Consider the following 20,522-nt stretch of genomic DNA (forward strand, 5'->3'; position numbering starts at 1 on the left):
GTAGGGTAAGAGCAGTCACCTCTGCAGGCTATTAACCTCTTGTTGCTGTCTCTCATTGATAAAGCCTAAAGTAAAGAGGGACGTAACTGGGAAAGTAATGTCTGAAATGTGATATGGAAAAGTTATGGTTAAGAAGATAATTTACCTACAAGAAAGGAAACCTATACATTCTTTTATCTTCTGCTTTGTAATAAATTCTGGGGCAAAAATCATATCCTCTGTGCAATACTTAACAAATTTAAAGAGTAATCTATAACTAGGGCTCACAGCACTGTGGTATTAAGAAACACATTTGCTTTGAAAACAGCTGTCTTTTTATCATACTGGCCAGAACAGCAGCTTACAACCGTTTCAGACTGGTTTTCAGGAAGGTTGAAACTGGCACAAAAAAGAGCTTAAAAGTTTTCCATCTCGTACCATTTCAGACTGTTTTTCAGGAAGGTTGAAACCAGCACAAAAAAGAGCTTAAAAGTTTTCCATCTCAGCCTAAGAATCAAACAGGTACGTCCAAAGGATTTTTACAACAGAAACTTTGTTCTTCAGTAAAAAGCATGCCTATCTCATGAACTGGAAAAAGAAAAGCTGTGACACAGCAGACTGGAGAAATACAAATTGCTCCTAGTACATAAAATTCGAAGCCAAAAATTTGTATTCCCACTCCGTAAATCCCTAATCTTATAAGCAGCCAACTCCACGTGGGGCAGTTTTAAATGCTTACAGAAGCATCATCGAGAACAATCCATCAACATTTTTACAGCTGCCTTTTTGCCATAGAGAAAGGCCACAACAGTAATTTTATTCATGAACAAGAGCAACTTAGAAATCCACAGTAAGGGTTTCTATGGCAGGGAAAATGTTCCTATTACATTGCAAAGAAAGCAGCACCACGTTTATCTGAGCTTATGAAGGGGACTCCTCTATACATGGCTGAAACCACAGGTACCCCAATTGCTCTCTTCCATTTTCTTCAGCCATCTGTTACTTTACTTTTTCAAATACACATTAATGCAAATATTCTATTAATCAAAATCCTCTTCCAGAATTCATAGTTGCTTTTTCAGTATCTAGAGAAGGCCTAGCTTTAACAGCTACATGAGAAACACTGCCAGTGCAGCACCCATTGTGTGTCACTTTTCACTCCCTTCCCTCTCACCAGCCCGGCCAGGGATGGTACTAAACTGGGCATCTCCTGTGATGCCCTGTGAGGAACATGAAGCCTGTAAACCTCACTCTCCCCATTCAGAGTTCCACTCCACCAGAACACAGCTTCAGCATGGGTCCCTTTGGGCTAATACATCACTGCCCAGAGGTCTTCCAGGATGCAGAGGAGAAGGGAGGCAGGATATGGAGCAGGGAGGATGCCCCAGGGAACTGGGGAGAGGTGTTCAGCATAAGAAGGGTTAAAGAAAACTCCCAGCCCCTTCTGTCAAGACCCTGATTCTGAAATGCCATTTTCAGTATGACTCTCCCATGTCAGGTACCAAAAGCGATGGGAAATAAATAATTTCATAGCCAGATAAAAGTACTCATGTATGTGTTTTATATGTATATAGTGTTATACATATAGCTATGATTTAAAATGCCATTTAAATAAAGTAAAAAACAAAATACAACCTCATCAGTAATTCCTGGAAGAAGCCAAGTTAAGGCAGAGTAAGACATTGATTTTCTTTTCATCCAAGCACAACAACATATTTGCACACAGAGCGCTTTTTGTATATTAAGAAATACTGACTGCAGCAAGCGACTACTCATTAAGAAGTCTTCTATGCACAGGAAACTCACAATGTATTCTTTAGAAGAATAATTCCCTTTCTTCTTTAAAGCTAGACGTTGATAAGTACCATTTCCTGAGATAAATGGCCTTTAAGTTAGATGACACAGAGAAGAACTCAGAAGAAAAGTTCTATTTCTTTACAAAGGCAATGCACAACCTCTGGCACCTATAGAGCTAATCCTGCTCTTGGAAGGGTTATGGTCATGTAGTAATTCTGTCCCACTAAAAACTGGGTTGTCCCTAACCGGGGCTATTTAACACAGAGACTTCAGCACAATGAAGGCTGTAACTTTATAGGGAGTTGGAGCAGCCTGCAGGACCGCGAGCGGTGCATTCCTCAAACTCTCCTATACCAAAGTAATGTCAACAGAGAAGGCTGAGTGGTGACGTAATGTCTGAGGGCATGCCAGAGTCAAGACACTTTTTGTTTGATTCACAGGGTATAAGTTATTTCTCTCCACCCCCGCCTTTCTGAAAATCAGGCAATAAGCACTTGATTTTACAGCTACAAGCGTTAATAGAGCCTCACATTATCTGCAGAGTGAGAAAATGAATGAGCTGATAGCATTCATCACTGTGACACAGGCAACACTTCTTTTGGTCTATTTCAGTTTGGAGGGTTTTTTGTGGTTTGTGGGGTTTTGTGTGGCTTTTTTTGCTGCTGCCCATCACCATGGCCTCTGAGGTTCCTACACTTAAAAAGGCATTAAACCTGAAGTCCTTTAATATTTCTCATATCTTCAGATCCAAGAAGATATTTTTCAGAGCAGTCTAGCAACTAAAAATCCTTAGTATTTAAAACGACATTTCCCAAATTTTAATGCTGACAAGAATGGAAACTCCCCCAGCACCCTGACACGACTTGAGATTCTCACATATTTTATGATTTGCATGTAAACAAACACTTGTGCACACCAGGGTAAAGCCAGTGGGAGTTAGGTGTATAAACAAACTGCCTTTAAAATTCTGGGGCTGGATGCCTGTACCAGAAAGATGGATAGATTATATAGAGCCTCACATTATCTGCAGAGTGAGAAAATGAATGAGCTGATAGCGTTCATCACTGTGACACAGGCAACACTTCTTTTGGTCTATTTCAGTTTGGAGGGTTTTTTGTGGTTTGTGGGGTTTTGTGTGGCTTTTTTTGCTGCTGCCCATCACCATGGCCTCTGAGGTTCCTACACTTAAAAAGGCATTAAACCTGAAGTCCTTTAATATTTCTCATATCTTCAGATCCAAGAAGATATTTTTCAGAGCAGTCTAGCAACTAAAAATCCTTAGTATTTAAAACGACATTTCCCAAATTTTAATGCTGACAAGAATGGAAACTCCCCCAGCACCCTGACACGACTTGAGATTCTCACATATTTTATGATTTGCATGTAAACAAACACTTGTGCACACCAGGGTAAAGCCAGTGGGAGTTAGGTGTATAAACAAACTGCCTTTAAAATTCTGGGGCTGGATGCCTGTACCAGAAAGATGGATAGATTATGCTCTCACGTAAATTTCTACAGCTGACAGAGGGAGTGGGCAGCTGAGAGTCAGGCTTGATCCATGCAGTCTCTCTCATCCTTCTCCCTTCCACAGCTGTGTGACTCAAGTGAGCTCCCGGACAACACAAATGGCAAACAATTTTGAACGCATTTATCTACCAACATCAGAGCTCGCCTACAAAGAAAAGAAAAATCAGTGGCATGTGAATGAGGTCATTACACTCATGACATGGACAAAAGACAGAGTTCAGAGATGAGCAAATAAAGGCAATTATAAATGGGTACAAATAAAGCACCAGCTAAATATTGCCTCTCAAGCTTTGGTAATTGTAAGAAATAAGAAAAGTCTGACGATGGCATTTTTAGGGAAAAATGCTTGCGTATATCGTTTGCTGATTTCCAAATCAGATTCACAAGGACAAGGGCAATAATGCTTTTGGAGGAAAACAACAGTTTGCAAGGACACAAAAAGAAGCAAAGCTGCTCATCCTCCAAGATCTCTGCCACTTAGCTTGTGCTACAACCCACACACCCAAAATACCTGCAACGACTCAAAGCCATCTAAGCACTTCAGAACGTGTTCTCTTGAACTTAAAAAAATCATTAGGGCTAATAGGTGAATTTTTCTGAGTTTTGTTCCTTAAAGCATTAATGGTATTTCATTCCGAACTTAAAAAAAATCATTAGGGTTAATAGGTGAATTTTTCCAAGTTTTGTTCCTTAAAGCATTAATGGTATTTCATTCTTTGTTATGAGGTTTCACCCTGCTTGCATCACAGATGCCCCAATAAAACGAGCTGGTACACAGATCACTGCACACCCGCTGGGAGCAGGCTCTAGAGTGATAGCTCAGGAGTTCTGGATGCAAGTCCTGTTGAGTTCCTGTCACAATCCTTGGGTGCTAAAAAGACAATACTGAGAAAAGATTAGTCTACAGAGCTTAACTGCCATCAAGAGACAAGCCAATCAAACCATTCTGCAACTGGTAGTGTGTGTTTTAATTGTGCAAAGAAATTGAATTAACTTAACACACATGCCTTGCCAAAGTAAGAATAACGCATCTGATCATTATGGGAACTTAAGTATTTAGTTTCTTAAAATATAAGGGTGATCTGTAAGTGAGCTTCCAAGCTGTGGGCTTGCAGCTCAGAATCTGTTCATTTTTGCCATACTAGAATCCAACAGCTCCATACAGAACAAGGTGTTCTTTACCTTCTCTGTAGATTTTCACCACTGTGTTGCAGCAAACTTCCAAAGGCAAGTACTAAGATACTAACAGTTGTGGGTTTTTAAACCCTGGTGGTCATGATTTACAGGAAAACTTCCTGTGAGGAAACGATTTTCCATGTACAAACAGCATCGAAAGATTAGCGAAGGCTGCAGTTCTGTGAGGTGCTGAGTCTCACAGTGCCAAAAGGCCATCTCTCCATCTCTCACCCACCCTCTGATCCCTTCCTTACACCGCACCAAACACTCTGAGTGTTAACACAAGTCATTAACCACAAAAAAGCAGTCAATGCTGCTGCCAGGTTGGGAAGTTGAACCAGTGATAGGTCATGCATCGCCTCTGCTGGGTAAGAAAGGCCTCCCCCTTTCAGCACTTTTTCCCCCAATGCAACTGCATTCTAAGCATTGAGGAGTTAAGGATATCCCTTTCTTGTTAGGGTTAAAATATAGAATTGAAATGCAACCTTATCAGATGAACTAACTGCGCAGACAACACATGATAGTTTTTGAACGCAGGAGAGTCACATTTTTATATTACTAGGCTCTGTATGAAGTACTAAAACCTAACTATTTAAGACAGCTTAAAAGAGGAAAAAAAGAGAAAAAACTGAGTCATCAGTTTAATAAAGATGAAAAGAAAAATTGAAGACAGAGGAAAACAAATGGTGCAATGAGAGAAAAATTCTGAAGAAGCCTTCCTACCACAAATGCCGCTCATAATTCGAACACAACTTTCTTATCTTTAGATCCCTCCAAATAAGCCATAGCCCACACAAACTTTTGATCCTACAAGGAAATACAAGCAAGAAATTCCATAAAGCTCACTTTGCATGGATCTTGAATGAAAGACATTCCTTATTAAGACAAAGGACAGCAATATTAAATGGGAGAGGGGGCTGGAACCAGATTAAATTGGAAACAGCTTTATTTCTTTTTTTGATGAATTCTGATTTGCGGGTCAAGTCTTGTATATATTATTTCATACTCACAAAACTCACCAGAAAGCAAAAGCATACTAGTTGTACAGAAGGGTAGCAGTCAAAAAACACTGTATTTTTATTTTAATTCGTCTTCTGTATTTTACAGTATGTTCCAACTCTAACCTTCTTCTCTAGATACACCTGGAACTGGGTTCTCTGTAAAAGGCAGTCCCTAAGGACTATCTATAGTGTTGACAATCCTACTCAGCTGAATTTGAGGATTACTGGACCGTGTCAGACATACACAGCTGGACCACATGTTGGCATTTTCTGCAAGTTCTTTTTTCCTTCCAGTTAGATGATGGGTACAAGCAGGTATCTCAATGTCAAATTCCACATCTCTCTAATATTCCATATTAAACTTCATCTTCCTTATTAGCTTCTTAGAGCATTTGTAACAGAATATAAATGTCTTTTGCTCTGAATTCCAACTGGTTAATAGCATTATGTTCTGCTACTTACCTGAACAGAAAATCCATCAAACCAAAAGAATATAAATTTTTTTTAAAATGCAGAATTCTGAAGTACCATATCAGCCATACACAGAACAACCATATTCTTCCCATCAAAATAACACCACACCCATAAAGTGGCTTAGAAAGCACAACAACAGACAATAAGGCTTTTATCTAGATCTTCAGTAACAGATGAGAAGCTTAACTGTATGTCAGTGTACACAGGTCTTCTCTGACTTCCAGAGGAGAAACGAGTGTCATCTTTAGGCTGACTAAATAATGGACCACAAATCGTAAGCAGTTTTCTTCTTAAACAATACATGTGTTTGCCCATTCTTTATAGTAAAGCACTTTTTTTTTAAGATGGTTTCATTATTGCATTTTAACACTTCTTCTGCCAAAAACTATGTAAAACTGAGGAACACTGCTCAACTTCAGTGATGCAAATGTATTTCCTACTTGCAGTCTGAAAGAAGCTCAACTCTGCCTCCTGCAGCAGCAGCAATAGAATTAACGACCAAATTCTGACTGCAGGAATTTTATTGATGACAGCAAAGAATTTTCAGATCTTAGCTCTATACTGTCATGGCTTGAAAATACATTTTTTGTCCTTACACAGTGTTAGTGGTTGTTAAATACAGCTGTCCAAAGACAATATCCAGCTCCAGAGTTATACAAGTGTTAGTCACTTTATATGTGACATTTCTTTGTGATTTAGTAGTAGGGACAGTGTCCTGCCTCAGCGAAGTAACAAACTATTCCCTCCTAAGCACCAGCCATCACCACTTAGAGAATTACTGAACTATAAAGACCTATAATGGGATCTATTAGTATAGTATTAAAGGAGAAACATTATAATTTGATGTAGGAATCAGTAACTCTATAAATCTACACTATTTATGTTTTGGATTGCCTCTACTGGACTCAGTACTGATATTGATAGGAAAGGAAGATGCTTCCTTAGCATATGGAGATAATATTGTCTTCTCATAGTTCTAAAATCATATTAATTGGACCTAAAAAGCTTCTGCAAATGTTTTTCTTGTGAATATCACCTTCCAAGTAAAAATTTATCTCATGCTTTGGTACACATTTTTCCTTTTTCAGAGCACTACTGTGCCTCCATGTGTCTTGCCTCCTGTTTTAATCCCTGAATTGTGAAAAAAAAACCCTTGCAGAGGGTTGCATGGAAACTCTGGAGACTTGGGACATCATTACTTGCTTATTACCTGATCACGATCACCTGCAAAACAGCAGCTCTTCATGGTACACCCTTGCAGAGGTTTACATGGAAACTCTGGAGACTTGGGACATCATTACTTGCTTATTACCTGATCACGATCACCTGCAAAACAGCAGCTCTTCATGGTACACGAGTTGAAGTAGCCTTGGTTGTCGAACTGGAAGACGGGCAGCCGGCAGTGGATGTCGTAGAGAACCGGGGGAAGGCGCCGGCGCAGGGCCAGCAGCTGGGTTCCGTTGCTGTTGAAGCGGACACTCATGGCACTCTGAAGGGACAGGTTTCCACCGTAGCGAAGCAGTGAACTGGGAAAAGACAGAGGAAACAAGTTAGATGGGCTGCGCATAGGAATTTAACTACTTAAAGACAGAACTCTCTCTTTAAACTTACCGAGTCATTTCAAACAAACCCGCCCAGTAAACCAGAATCTTACTTGGTTTCTGCTTCAAATCATCAGTTCCTGAACAAACTTGATTCAAAACTTGAGTAACAAACTATCAAAATGCTAGGACTATAAAGTGGTCAGAAAAGCGAGTAGTTTTGTTAATAACAATACATTTCCTGCACAGGAGCAGAGTCTCAGAAAGTAGCCTTAGCCTTAAAAAAGTTGTTCTTGCACTTCTGGAATGTCTGCATTTGGGACTGACCCCCACCAGTGCTCAGCAATTTTTGTTTGGCTGGTGCCTGAATCCAGCCAGCCCAAACTTTTTTTTTCCCCTCTGCTCTGGCACTGGGTGGCATTTTCTCCAACTGTAGACACCCTGACCACTATTTCACTTCTGCTTCTATTTACATTTCTACAGGGCATCATAGAATGTTTGATCTCTACAATCAGTTCCAGCTGTCTTAAATAAAAGGCCATCTTACTAACAAGTTATTACAAGAAATGCTAAAATAAGTCACTTAGCTAGTCTCAAGCCTGCTTCGTCTAAAAATACTGCCAAGTAGGCAAGACAATTATGCTACCACATGACTATTACCTAAAACTTTCACAGGTTGAATTAGCTGGTTTCCTTGTCCCATATAAGGCTGTATGATCACAGCTGGAGTATTTGTGTCAGTTCTTATCGATATATACAAGACAAAAACAAAGGGTCGCAAGTTTCCAGGCTTTCTCTTTAAAACAGTAAGAGAATATGGAATTTGTTCCATCCAGGAACCTAAAGATAATCAAAGCATACCTGAAATTCAACTTGCATTGTACGAGCTTTCTGATTTTTTCAAAGACTTAATTCAATCCCTGCACTTGAAAAGATTGTGCATATGGGAAGGGAGACAAAGATGGAAGAGATTTTATCCCTTTTTTGTTCACTGAACATTGAAAACTCCTTAAGCAGTACCAGAGCTTGACCTTTTGTTAACAGGTTTTGAGCCATCCCCATCAAATCTTGTTAAGAGCTGTGACTTTTATGCACCTTCTGGACCAGACAAGGCACACCAGCACAGTATTAGCAGATTCTAGAGGTAAGTTTAATCTTGGATTTTAATGCATTTTACTTTCTGATTTACCCCTCTGCCCCAACGTTTGTGAAAAATGAGTCACTCCACATGGACGGGAAGCCTCACATTCCATGCAGGTTGAAGCATGCATCGTTACATGAGATACTGTAAAGTTAAAAAACCTATTGTTCCTGAGCCAGAGTTAAACAAAAGCAAAAACAAAATAGAAGATTCCACTTAATGAATGCAGTGGAAATACGCTGCGCTCGCACACATGCACTTTGTGAACCGAAAGCCAGAGTGCCACAGAGCAACCAGAAGTCATATTTTCAAAGCCAACTAGTAAGAGCTTCAAGCTGAGCACCACAAATTCTGAACGTCTGTATCAGTATGAAGAGTCCTGCTCTCTCACGTGTGTGTGTGAACTCTCCTGCTGCTAGGCAAAGGCACTGCACTTCTCTTAATAGTGTTTATGGTTTTTAATAAAAACATGAGAAAACTTAATACTAGAGACTGTAATCTTAGAAACGAGGATTTAGGATCCCCCTCATCAGCCCTAATTTTTGTTCGAGATCAATAAGGTACTCAGCCAACTCAAAATACTCAGTCAGGCATTAAAAAAAACAAAAACCCAAAACACACACTCAACTTTTTTTTCCCCTCCCCCTTTCCCAATAGGTTTGTGTAAGCCAATTTTTTTTTTCTACGGAAGTTTCCACTTCCTTAAAAAAAACCCAAAAAACAAAATCACACCACAAAAATTAAACAAAAAACCCCACCAACACCAAAAACCAACCAAAACCCCAGCCCAAGAAACAAGCAGAAAAAATAAATCCGGACTTTTTTGGCTACAAAAGGTCCATTTTCCTATAAAAATATACAAATTCTCCACCACGACATGTATGTATCAAGCAGATTTAATTTTAAGGTGCAGGCACTGCTACTCCAGGGCTAAGCCCCTCTCCTCACTACCAGTTCTCCCCAATCTAAACCACAACCCGGAATTCTCTCCTGCCTACAAGTGAGTGAGCCTACCAGATGTCCCCTCCTTTCAAATCTTCAAGCAAAGTTTCCATGGTTACTATTATTATGCCCTGTCTGAAATATTCTGGGATTGTATTTTATAGTAATAGTAGTGTAGTATTAAACTAGCTTCCATTCTGCTTACAGATGTTTTCATTAAGCTCCTATAGCAGTCAAAGCTATCAAAGAAACGCCTCTTGGAGCTGAATTCTGTATTGTGTCTCAGTAACTTTAGTGCAACGGATCTCTGAAAGAATATTTTACTTCAGAAATTAAATGAAGTAAGAAAGGCTAGAACCTCAGAAATTAGGATTGTATCCACACGTAAGAAGTCTAGAATTAAGGAGCTGCACAGTTAACACCTCTCAAAAGATCCACAGCTCTGCCTACCCCATACCCTCAACTCCACACAATTCAGCCACACATGTACCCTTGAACATTTGGCTCAAAAGAAAAAAAACACACAAAAAACCCCACAAAACATCACCACACCACTCCCCCCAGCCCAAACCCCATGCTAATAAAAAAAGGTCCTTGAATGTTTGGTTCAAAAGAAAAAAAAAAAAAACAACAACAAAAACCCCACAGCACACCCCCACAACACCCCCCACCAGCCCAAACCCCATGCTAATAAAAAAAGGCAGTGGATTAACTTTGGCTGATAAAGAAAAAAATGCTAAACCAGCCATTTGCCATTCATACGGAAGTGCAACATGCTGATGACTTTCCCCTCCTCTCAATTCTGTCCACAAAAACCAGACTCCGGAGCTCCCAGTGCATCAGCATTTCGCTGCACTAGATCACAAGACAGTGGTCTTCTGTTTTCCCCACCATGCTGTGTCCTGCTTGCTTCCTCTTTGTCTCTTTGAAAGGGTTTGTTAAATTAACTGCACAGTGTTTTCCTTTAACAAGCTATGAAAAGAGGCAGCAGGTAGGTAGGTGGGGATGAAGAGAGACAAACAGAAACCAAAAACCCCCAAGCGTCCGTTTCCTGACCCAAACAGAGGAGAAATATTTGCAGTCTCTCTACTCCTACAAGAGAAGCTTTGAGAGATACGGTCAGAAATATCATGGGAGGGGGTCTCAAGGGGGTGCAGCTCATAGCTCCATCTTGGTGGAAACGCTAGGAACCTAGCTCACAAATAGAGGAGATGAAAGATTTGAGAAAACTCTCTCCCTCTGCCCCCTGCCGCAGGCAGTGCACATGATAGCAGTATTTAGAACTAAGCATTTAGACTTCAGTAATTTCCATTATAAAATTTAGTTGATTATAGAACAACCATGCTGGTTTTGGGAAACAAATAATAATTAATCAAGATATCTTCCACAGTATTCCATCTCCATAAAAATTGCAGGACAAAAGCAGTCAGTTATCTCCAAGGAATATGTTGGGAGAAGTTATCTTATTTTTTATACTATTAAACCAGTACTAGTACTCATTATTACTAAAGAGGATGTCTGAATCAAGAAGCTCTAAAGGATCTTCAAACTAGTCAGGAACCAGAGCTTTTGCTCTTTTTCTTTTATTGGGGTGGGCTGCTCTGTACCTTTAGTCAGTGCTATTTTGGATTTTTTCCACACAGGATTACGTGGGGCAGTGTAGACATGCTCGGATAAGTTACTCATGTTAGAACTGCCACTTCTGCCCACCCCTTATTACATGCTCCAGCAAAGGAATTTCAGAGGCAACACCTTCTTGCAGTTACTAGAAGTACTGATGCATCAGACTAATAGCAATACTCCCCTCTCCAAGACATGGGCCATGACAGCCAGTGAGAAATCTGAAGACAAACCTAAAAGGGCATCTCTGAACAAGATGGGTGCCCTTTCTGCTTTATCTTTACGAATCCAGACCCAGACTACTCTGGGATTTAGTCTGCTTCCAAATTTGGCTCGCCCAGCCAGCTGTGGAATGCTGATGTTGCCCACCAGCTCTGCAAGCAATAGAGAGAGACACGTGCGCTTCTGAGTTTTTAAAAAAGTCATCTTGTACGATTAAGGGAAATATTTAGTCCACAGATGGAACGTTGCAATCCAAACACACACACTGGAGCTAGAGGCAGGCTGAGGAGGGAGAGAATGGACAGTTATGTGCAATATGGTCATTTCCGTAGTTGGATGTGCTGCACACAGGCAGCACTCAAGTGTTAACTAAATACCAGCTCAGGCAAACAATGGAAGGCTTTCAATCCAAAAGCAGCACCACTAAAGTAAATAAATCCCGTTCTGCTGGCAGCCAGTGGGTGAGGGAAGTAGTCGTCTCGCTGCGCTCAGAATTAGCAGGAAAAGTCTATACCTGAAACAAGCGTTTCCCTCTCCCTCCTCTCTCCCCTTTTCTAAACAAAGAAGTTGTTTCATCCCTTTTCGAAAAGTCAACTGCCCGAGTGGTAACATAAGCTTAGCCCAGGCTATTCAAAAGTTAGCTTGGCAACAGACTGTGGCCATTAAAACTGAGAGAAGATCAGCATCTTGGTAGGAATAAAATAAAAACAGGCTGCATGACAGCATTAAATAGAACGACTGAATAAAATCATTCAATAGCTTCTCTTGATAAGCTACAAATCTGACAACGAACCGCAGTACAGACACTGTCCTTGGCAAATGAGTGTCATTTAAAAGAGAAGGAAGGAAGGGAGAAAGTGTTGATACCATAAACAGCAGTGTGTGAAGCTAACTTAATGAAAGAATGACCTTAAAAGGAAAAAATGAATTGAATGCTTGTAACTAATACACACTATTACACACAACTGTGTTTTGTCAGCGTTTCTGTAACCACAAAATTGAGGAACTTCTAACTGTGCAAAAAGAACTGGAATGAAACTCGGCAAACAGAATCTTGGCCTGGAAAACTCCAGAAAGATTTGGGGTTTTATTTGGAAGAAAGTTATTCTGTGTGTGTAAACACACACAATTCTTATTTACTTTGGAGCAAACACTTAGAAAGTGCCAAATTAACGAATAACAGAAAAGCAAGCACAAGATCAATTAGCATGCATACTGTGTGCATTTTTTAAAGTATACTACAAACATCATAGAAATCTCAAGATATTTTCTTTAAAAGGCAGGTAAGTCATGTCAAAGTGTATGGAGTTTCCCTGAATGTATTCAGAAGTGTTAACAAACATGGAGAAAGTCCATCAGTGTTTTAAGATTAAAAAGGTACTCAAGCCATACTCAAGATTTTATTATTTCTCAGTAACATGCTCATTTTTCTAAATTCTGTCATCACTATCTCTGATTATCTGACTACCTTTATAAGAACTCTCTTCAAGAACTACTTCCCCTGGAATCCTTAACAGGAAGTAAGAGGTATTTGCATGGACTTTAGAGAATAACAAAATAAAAGGAAGGCTGTGTGGTGTTAGCAAAACTAAACATCTTTGGTTTCCTACAAAAAGAACGTACAAGTGAAATCAACTACATCCACCAAGACTGATAAAGTAGGGAGCTCAGGGTGAAGATTCTGCGTGTTCAACAATATATCATTCCTTCTGCTCCTTACTGTTAGGGTCAGGAACACGTAAATTCATATAAAAAGGAAGCCCCCATCATTAATAAGCTTTCATGCATGGCAAACTGTAAGGTGACAATTCACCTTTCCCCCTAAAGCCATCAAGGCAGCAATTTATTTTTTTTTTAAAATAATTTATTAATTTTTAAAATAAGGGAGATTCTTATCTGGTAACTTCAGAATAACTTATCTGACTTCAGAATTCTGGAGCCTTAGGAACGTCAAACATCACCAGATTTATGTACCCAGAGCACCCAGACCTTCTAACAGAAAGGCTTGCATGGTTTGGCCCCTATGATCTAATTGAATCACTGAATGCTAATGTTGCGTCACCGGAGTTCTCAGGCAGCTCTCCGGAAAGCATTATGTTTTCCTTTATTCTGCCTTCATTCACAGGAAAAAAAAATACAGATTTCCAGTGTTTTGAGGAAGATGACAAGAGCAGAGGCATAAAGCATACTAAGCTCTCCCCCTCATTTGTATTACTTTTATCCTTTTAGGACTTAAGGTTTACCTCTGCCATTACAGTGATTAAACAGTAGCAAATGGCAACAACAATAAAAACAACCCTGTTTGTTTGAATGTTTCACATCCTCCTCCAGCTCTATCCAAGGTTTGTTTTGGTCTTATTACAGATTTGTTCCCAAACATTCTCACTGTCCTAGGCTTGCCCCCGCTACAGATTTGAGAGTCAGCAGGCACAGCAGTATCCTATTCTCACACTCTGCTTGAATCATCTAGGTGCTACTGTAATGTAAGTAATAAATGAGGTCTAGCAAACAGTAAAAAAAAAAAAAAAAAAAAATTTTAAACAATAAAAAAAAAAAAAAAAAAAAATTTTAAACAATAAAAAAAAAAAAAAAAAAAAGAAAAAAAAAAAAGAAAAAAACCATTTAGCCAGATTAAAAAAAGAAAAGAAAGTGGAGAATACAAAGTAAAGAACAACCACCCAACACACACAAGATAAACTAGCTAAATCACCTGATTATTTTTCTCCTTTTCTAATGCCTAAATTCTACAGTCAGGGTCCATTATTCAGCCTGTTCAGAAATAGCATCTTGTAGGATGGAGTACAGACTGTGAGAGAGAACTCTGCTGAATCCAGCAAAACACAAAGGAGTAGCTTCCATCAGATAACCAGACAGAGAATATGCAAATACAGTGAGCCGTGGCATGGGAAGATGACCTTTAGGCCAAATGAAGGAACAGGAGCTGTTTCCAAAACGAAGCACACACCGAAGTCAGTGTAACACAAAGAACACAGACACCAGAGAATGTTACCTCAGTAAAATAGTCTGAGTGTAAAAGTTGGTAATTCTTCCTGAAGAGTAAATCCATTTTCACACCTTAGTGTCTCTGCAACATTAGTCATGTATCAACACTGCAGTCCTCGGAAGGGTTTGTTCCTTTGCACATTTCTGTGCTGCAATTCTTGTATTGCATTAGAAAAAGCTGAGTAACACCAGCCACAGATTTCCAGATTTCTTCTCTCATCCAATATTATAAATACACTCACTCCCTTTCTTTTCTCTAGCAAAACTGCATGAATTTTTAATTTAACAGAGCTATAAAAGCTGAAACTAAAGAAAAGAGCAGCAACAAGAAAGCCTTTCTTTAAACAGGGTAAGTGCCAAGATCCAAGATACTCCTGCAGCAGCACAGTCCAGTCTTGAATCAGTAAAGCTTTTGCCTTTAATAGGCACAAGATGAATAGAAATTATCATGTAAAGCTAACTGAATGCAACTGCACACACAACTTTAGTCTCATCAAATTGGTTCCACTACAATTTCCCATCGGCTGATCTTTCAAAGACTAATTCCCTTGTTTTACAATAGAGTTGAACTAACATTTTAAATGTTCTCCCAGTAAATGCATGAAGAAGGTCTCTCCCTTGTATTCCGTTACCAATGTATTTTTTCTAAATTTTATTTTCCTTTTTTAAACAAAAAATGGTATCTCTTAATTCCTATTTTCTTAAAAAAATGACTCTACAAAAACATATTAAATCAGAGCTCCTTTTGAACAAGAGATTACTACTTTATACTTCTAAATTTACATTGCAAGGATAATACACTTTTAATTCTTGTTTTAGAGAGACCTGTGTGTTAGAGAGTTTCAAAGCTAACAGAAAGATAAAGCAACATTTGGCTTTTGAAGCAGGCAGTATTCCCGTTCCTTGATACAGGAAAAACTGGGGGCAAGGGAGGTCAATCAACAGACCTACCTAACACTGTGAAACAAAACCAGGTTTCCTGACTTCTTGTTTACTGCATGAAGCTACTTCTGTTCTTGAAAATTATAAACCTGAATGCCACCACCACTGCTGGGAGCACGCTGGATCCCACAGAGCAAAGAACAGTACCTGGCTTGAAGTGTCTGGCCAGAACCAGTGCGGGGATGCTGGTAGGTGTGAAAAAGTTTAATCTTCAACTCAGAATTAGCAACAGATAGTATGATTTTAGCTCATGAAGGTTTGAGAAGACTACTAAACCAAGACAGGAAAAGCTGAACAGAAGTGTCACCATAGCCCTAAGAAAAACAAAGAATTAAAAGCTGAAGTACTAACAGTATTTATTTTTGTTATACAATTTGAACCTCAGTACTCCAAAACTCAGTTGCATGATCAACAAATCTGGGAATGCTAGAGGAAACTCAAAAATCTTTCATTCTGTCATTATAAGAAAACTTCCAAGATCTTCAGTTTGCACATCAGTGGATTAACCTGAATACACTCCAGTACAGGAAAGATACCAGCCCTAAACATATCAAAAGCTAAGCTAAACCCGTCATCCCAAGAGAGGCTGACAAGGTCAGGCATAAAGAAAGCAGGACTGCCAGTGTGACAAGGAATGTTCAGAAGGTAACTAAGAGGGCCTTTCCTATAGTACCATCCTAGTTAATTCCGCAATAAGGACTATATATAAAGGTGGAGAAAAGAGACTACCAGGCAGTACTTAGCAGACTTGCACACTTACTTGAGTATTTCTAGATTCTCTATTAGTTGGTGCTCACACCAGCAACAGAAAATATCACCTGCTTCAGAGTAAAAATATCTATAAATTCACTGATTTGCATCCTTTGCAACTTTAGCACAGCACTTCTGTTTTTAAAAGGGAAAAAGAAAGAAAAAAAAAAGGGAAAAAGCATTAAGTGGCTGAAAGTGGCAGCCACAGAAAAGGAGTACATATGCAGGAAAGAGCTCTTCCCAGCAGAAACACCACTTAAGACATCAGCATGACTAAAGCCTTAATGATTGTCACCATCTCTCTTTGCCCAAAGTCCAAAAGGCTTATTTGCAAGTACTCCCTTTTTAATTCAGTAGCTCCCTGCTAGAAAGGCAGAGGAGACAACCTTAGATGTTTCTAACATTAAAGAAGTCATTTGATTTTGGCTAAACTTGTGGCAGTTTGGAGATTTATTTATGGTTACAATGAAGAAAACCCCCACCCCAATGCCATTACCATTGAAAAATTCCTTCAACACCTCTGAAAGATTTCCAGAAAAGAATAAGTCAATCCCCATGAACTTAAGCAGCAACCATCTCACTTTCTATGACATTAAAAGGAACTTCTAAGAAATAATAGAAAACACATAGGGGAAAAAAATATCGAAGTTTAGATTCTGTGTTACTTGGGGAAAATGTGCCAAGGTGGACCTGGTCAGGAGAGCTTCAAATTCTAGGCTGAGACACAGAGATCAGTTGGGCTGCCTCGGTAGCACAGAAGCAAACAGATGATGATGGTACCTGTGTGGGATGAGTTCTATTTCCTAAACTAGGAGAGAAGACAAATAGTTATTTGAACTATTTGAGGTGATGTGGTTGACCCATACTGGTGAGTGCCTAAATAGCACTTAAAATTTGTCATGCTGTAACCTAGCCAGATGAACTACTTTAAGCAGCAGTAAAGTTATTCAAAGTTCACAACAAATGGTCCAACTGGGAAGGGAAAAAAATAAACTGGTAAGTTTGACAATGGAAAAAATGGTTGCCAAGATACACACGTTTTTCCTGCACTCAATACAGTGTTCTGCTCAGAGCAGGACTGACAAAGGTCTCCAAACTGAAATATGCAGCACACTTCTACTGCACCGAAATAATTTCAACAGGTAGTTGACGATTCAGTGATGTAAAGGGACACCCCCATCTGCAGGGGCTTTGGCAGTGTCAAAGCACATGCTGTAGAAGTGATTAGAATCACAAGGTTCTTTCCTTTAAATGGAGGGTGAAAATGAAAAACAGTCAAAAGAAAAAACCTAAAAGTTCCACATACTATTCCTGCCATCCCACTCCTGTAGCCATGATGTAACATCTTATTAAAAATGTGTAAGGAAAACACAATTACAACCAAAGATGTTACTTTGAGAAAATTCCCAGTCCACCAGTTCTAGTCTCTGCAGAGCCTTGAGCCTCACCAAACTCAACTGTCAGAAGCAAAAACTGTGTTTACCCCCCAGATTAATATCCCCTTCAACACAACTGTCAACAAGACTGGATCCCACACTTGCACTTCCAGAAGCTTAGTGTTTCAGCCAACATACCAGACATCTTGCTAACACAGATAAAACTAGGCAACAGCTACTTTTTAGAGGGAGGTCAGGAAAGTAAGCCAGAAAGAATAAAACTCAGCATGTGAATTTCTCAGAAAATAATTGCTGTCTCTTCTTCTGGTATGATCTTTAAGGATCAAATACCTTGAAGATATGAGCCTGGAAACTAAAATTGGCAAGCACTGAAGACCTAAAGCTATGACTTGGACTCAGTTATGATGCTGGTTTTATGACCCTACAATACCTTCTGCATCACCACACAGGTTTTTCTAAAGTCCTCTCTATGCAACAGGCTATAAATATCACCTGTGGTACAGACAGAGCTCTAAACACCCATCATCCTTTCCTCCCTTTTCCTTGCACTCCCGCCCATCAACAAAAAAACCCTAACAAAATAAACCATGCTTCTATTCAGAGTTAAAACTTAGCCCTCTCTTGCAAAGAAAGTCTATTTTACATGCATCTAACTAAATTCTGAAGATCCGTTCTCAAATTGCCTGTAGTTCTGGTAGCTACCACTTCTATTTCAAAACCCACAAAGGACTTGTGAACCCAAACCCTAGTTTTTCCAACTACATGTCAGCACGTCAATCTAACATAAACCACCTGCAAGACTTCTACATCCTTAGATTATCATGAGTAGATAAATACTCCATACCCCACCGTAGAAGAAAGTCATGTAGCACATAGATGTTTTCGTCTTGCCAGAGACCATTACACTGATCCAGAAACAAGAAGGTAATACTCATCAGGTCTTTAAAAGGTGGTGAATTAAATGAAACAAGTAAAACTGTAAGGCAAAGCAATTGGGAGCTAAGAACTGGATTTGCAGAAGTACTGAGTACCTGTGATTTCCAACAGATTTGGATCAGAAGTTATACATAAGGTACATTTACTGTTGTAAGGCTTGGATTGTGTTTTCCTGCAGCACAACTAAGCTGAACACCCAGTATGGGGTAACCAGGTAGACCTTTGCCCCAGTGGGAATTATGGTTACTTCCTCCCTATCAATAGGCCTCACCAACCTATAGGTAGTATTTCCAAAGGTGAAACAAATTTGGCAATATGATCCCTGTATCATTGCTTTGGGCCTCAGCCCATGGGTGGAAAGATGGGCACAGCTGGGTTAGCTCTTGAGGGTGGGCTGCCTGACTTATACTTGTGGCCTGTGACTTTAAGGGCTCGGTGATATAAGGGGGTGGCCCCTTATCAAGAGCCACAGTCGCTGCTAACGTCTACACTGGTGACCAGAAAAGATTCTCCAGCCATCAGCCACCGATGGAAAAAGATCCTGGATGTCTATCCTATAGGAGCTGGAGATGAGGACTGTTGGAGGAGCTAGAACATCTAAAGGCAGTAATTCTATGTTTTGTACTTTGAATTGCACACAGGTGTTACCATTGTAATTGATACTCTAATAACCTGATTGTGACTGTTAATAAACTAAGCATGAAGTAAGAGACATGGGACTTGTAATGATTATTAATCATGATGCACCACATGCTGATAATGACCTCTTACTGGCGATGACCAGGTGGATGGGCCACCTTCACTTAACCCAAAAAATGAACATGTATTCTATACACGGTCAATAAATAGCACTTGGCAGGAAAAGCTCTGTTCAAGACAAAGACTTAGAGAACACACTCTCAGTTGAAGACCAGCAGCACAGTACAGCCACATCCTTCGAAGTCCTCCACACACTGGCAAGGTCAACATACCCTGACATTCATAAACATGCTAAGAAGAGTCCCCCCTCAAGGTCCCCCTGAATCTAATTAGTCTATTACAGGGAAGAAATTTCCATCTTGATATTTTGCTGACTATTTAATGAACTAATCACTAGGTGATTCACTAATATCTAACAACAAGTATTCCTTCTCCAGAGCTTGGGAGTTTGCTTCCTCAGAATTCTCAGTGCAGGAAGCAAATCTGATGTTAGTTTCAAGCCCTCTTGACTGGTCTATTTTGAGACACAAATATTCATTTAATGTGACGTAAAACCAGTTTGCTTAAAAAGGCTCTGAAATGCTGTAGCTCCTCAGCCAAGAAAAAGACAGAAATCAAAGTTGAATTAATGTTCCTGTTTAGCTTTATCTGTAAAGCATGGATGGAAAACACTGAAACTGACACTCTTTAAACTTGGGCTTATTATGACTTGTATGATCAAGTTAGCTTTTAAAATAAGCCATAAGGTTTACAGTCACCAAGGGATACCAGGTTAGCCCTGGTGGTCAAGGATTTTTTTTTTTTAACTCATCATTGGGCTTTTTGAGTACATTGACTTGTAGTTACCCATACTGCACAGGCCTCCTTAACTTTCAGAATAATCTTTAAAAGGTCTATTGCATGTAAACATTTCTACCTCACTCAGAGCTTGAATCCAGTACTTGAGTTCCGGGGACAAAAGTGTTCCCAGAACTCAACACTCAAAGACTGGTGTCCTGGAACACTATGTTGTATTGCAGAAACATTAAAAGTCAAGTGTCAAGCAGACATACTCTCTGCTTATATTTTTTCTCATGAAACAGGCAGCCTTGGAAGGTAAATCATCCCCAACTTTGGTTATGTTTCACCTCTTCTACTTTGTAAAAAGCCACCAGGAATTCTTCTAAGGAATGTACAGATGAGACAAAAAAGAAAAAGGTTAGTGTAGCAAAAGAAACTGAAGCAAGCAAAACCACAAACAGCTGAACATATTTAGTAGTTCACTGCTTCCTTTTATCTCCTATTCTCATCCCTACAAGCCTCCCTTTCTCTTCTCCATCATCTGTGGTATTCACTAGACCCTCCTTCAACTCAGCTCAACTCGCTAGGACTCACA

General features: G+C 39.6%; 1 protein-coding gene across 2 annotated transcripts in view; it reads right to left on the reverse strand.

The window, feature by feature from the left end:
• Positions 1-20,522, reverse strand: part of DCAF5 (DDB1 and CUL4 associated factor 5) — a 71,872-nt gene that overhangs the window by 27,780 nt on the left and 23,570 nt on the right. For both annotated transcript variants that reach the window (XM_014941966.1, XM_014941965.1), the window contains exon 6: positions 7,267-7,480. In XM_014941966.1, coding sequence (XP_014797452.1) covers positions 7,267-7,480 — 214 coding nt within the window. The remainder of the gene's footprint in view (positions 1-7,266; positions 7,481-20,522) is intronic.

This window comes from Calidris pugnax, unplaced genomic scaffold (genome assembly GCF_001431845.1).
Source record: "Calidris pugnax isolate Ruff unplaced genomic scaffold, ASM143184v1 scaffold56, whole genome shotgun sequence".
In the NCBI taxonomy this organism is placed as follows: Eukaryota; Metazoa; Chordata; class Aves; order Charadriiformes; family Scolopacidae; genus Calidris; species Calidris pugnax.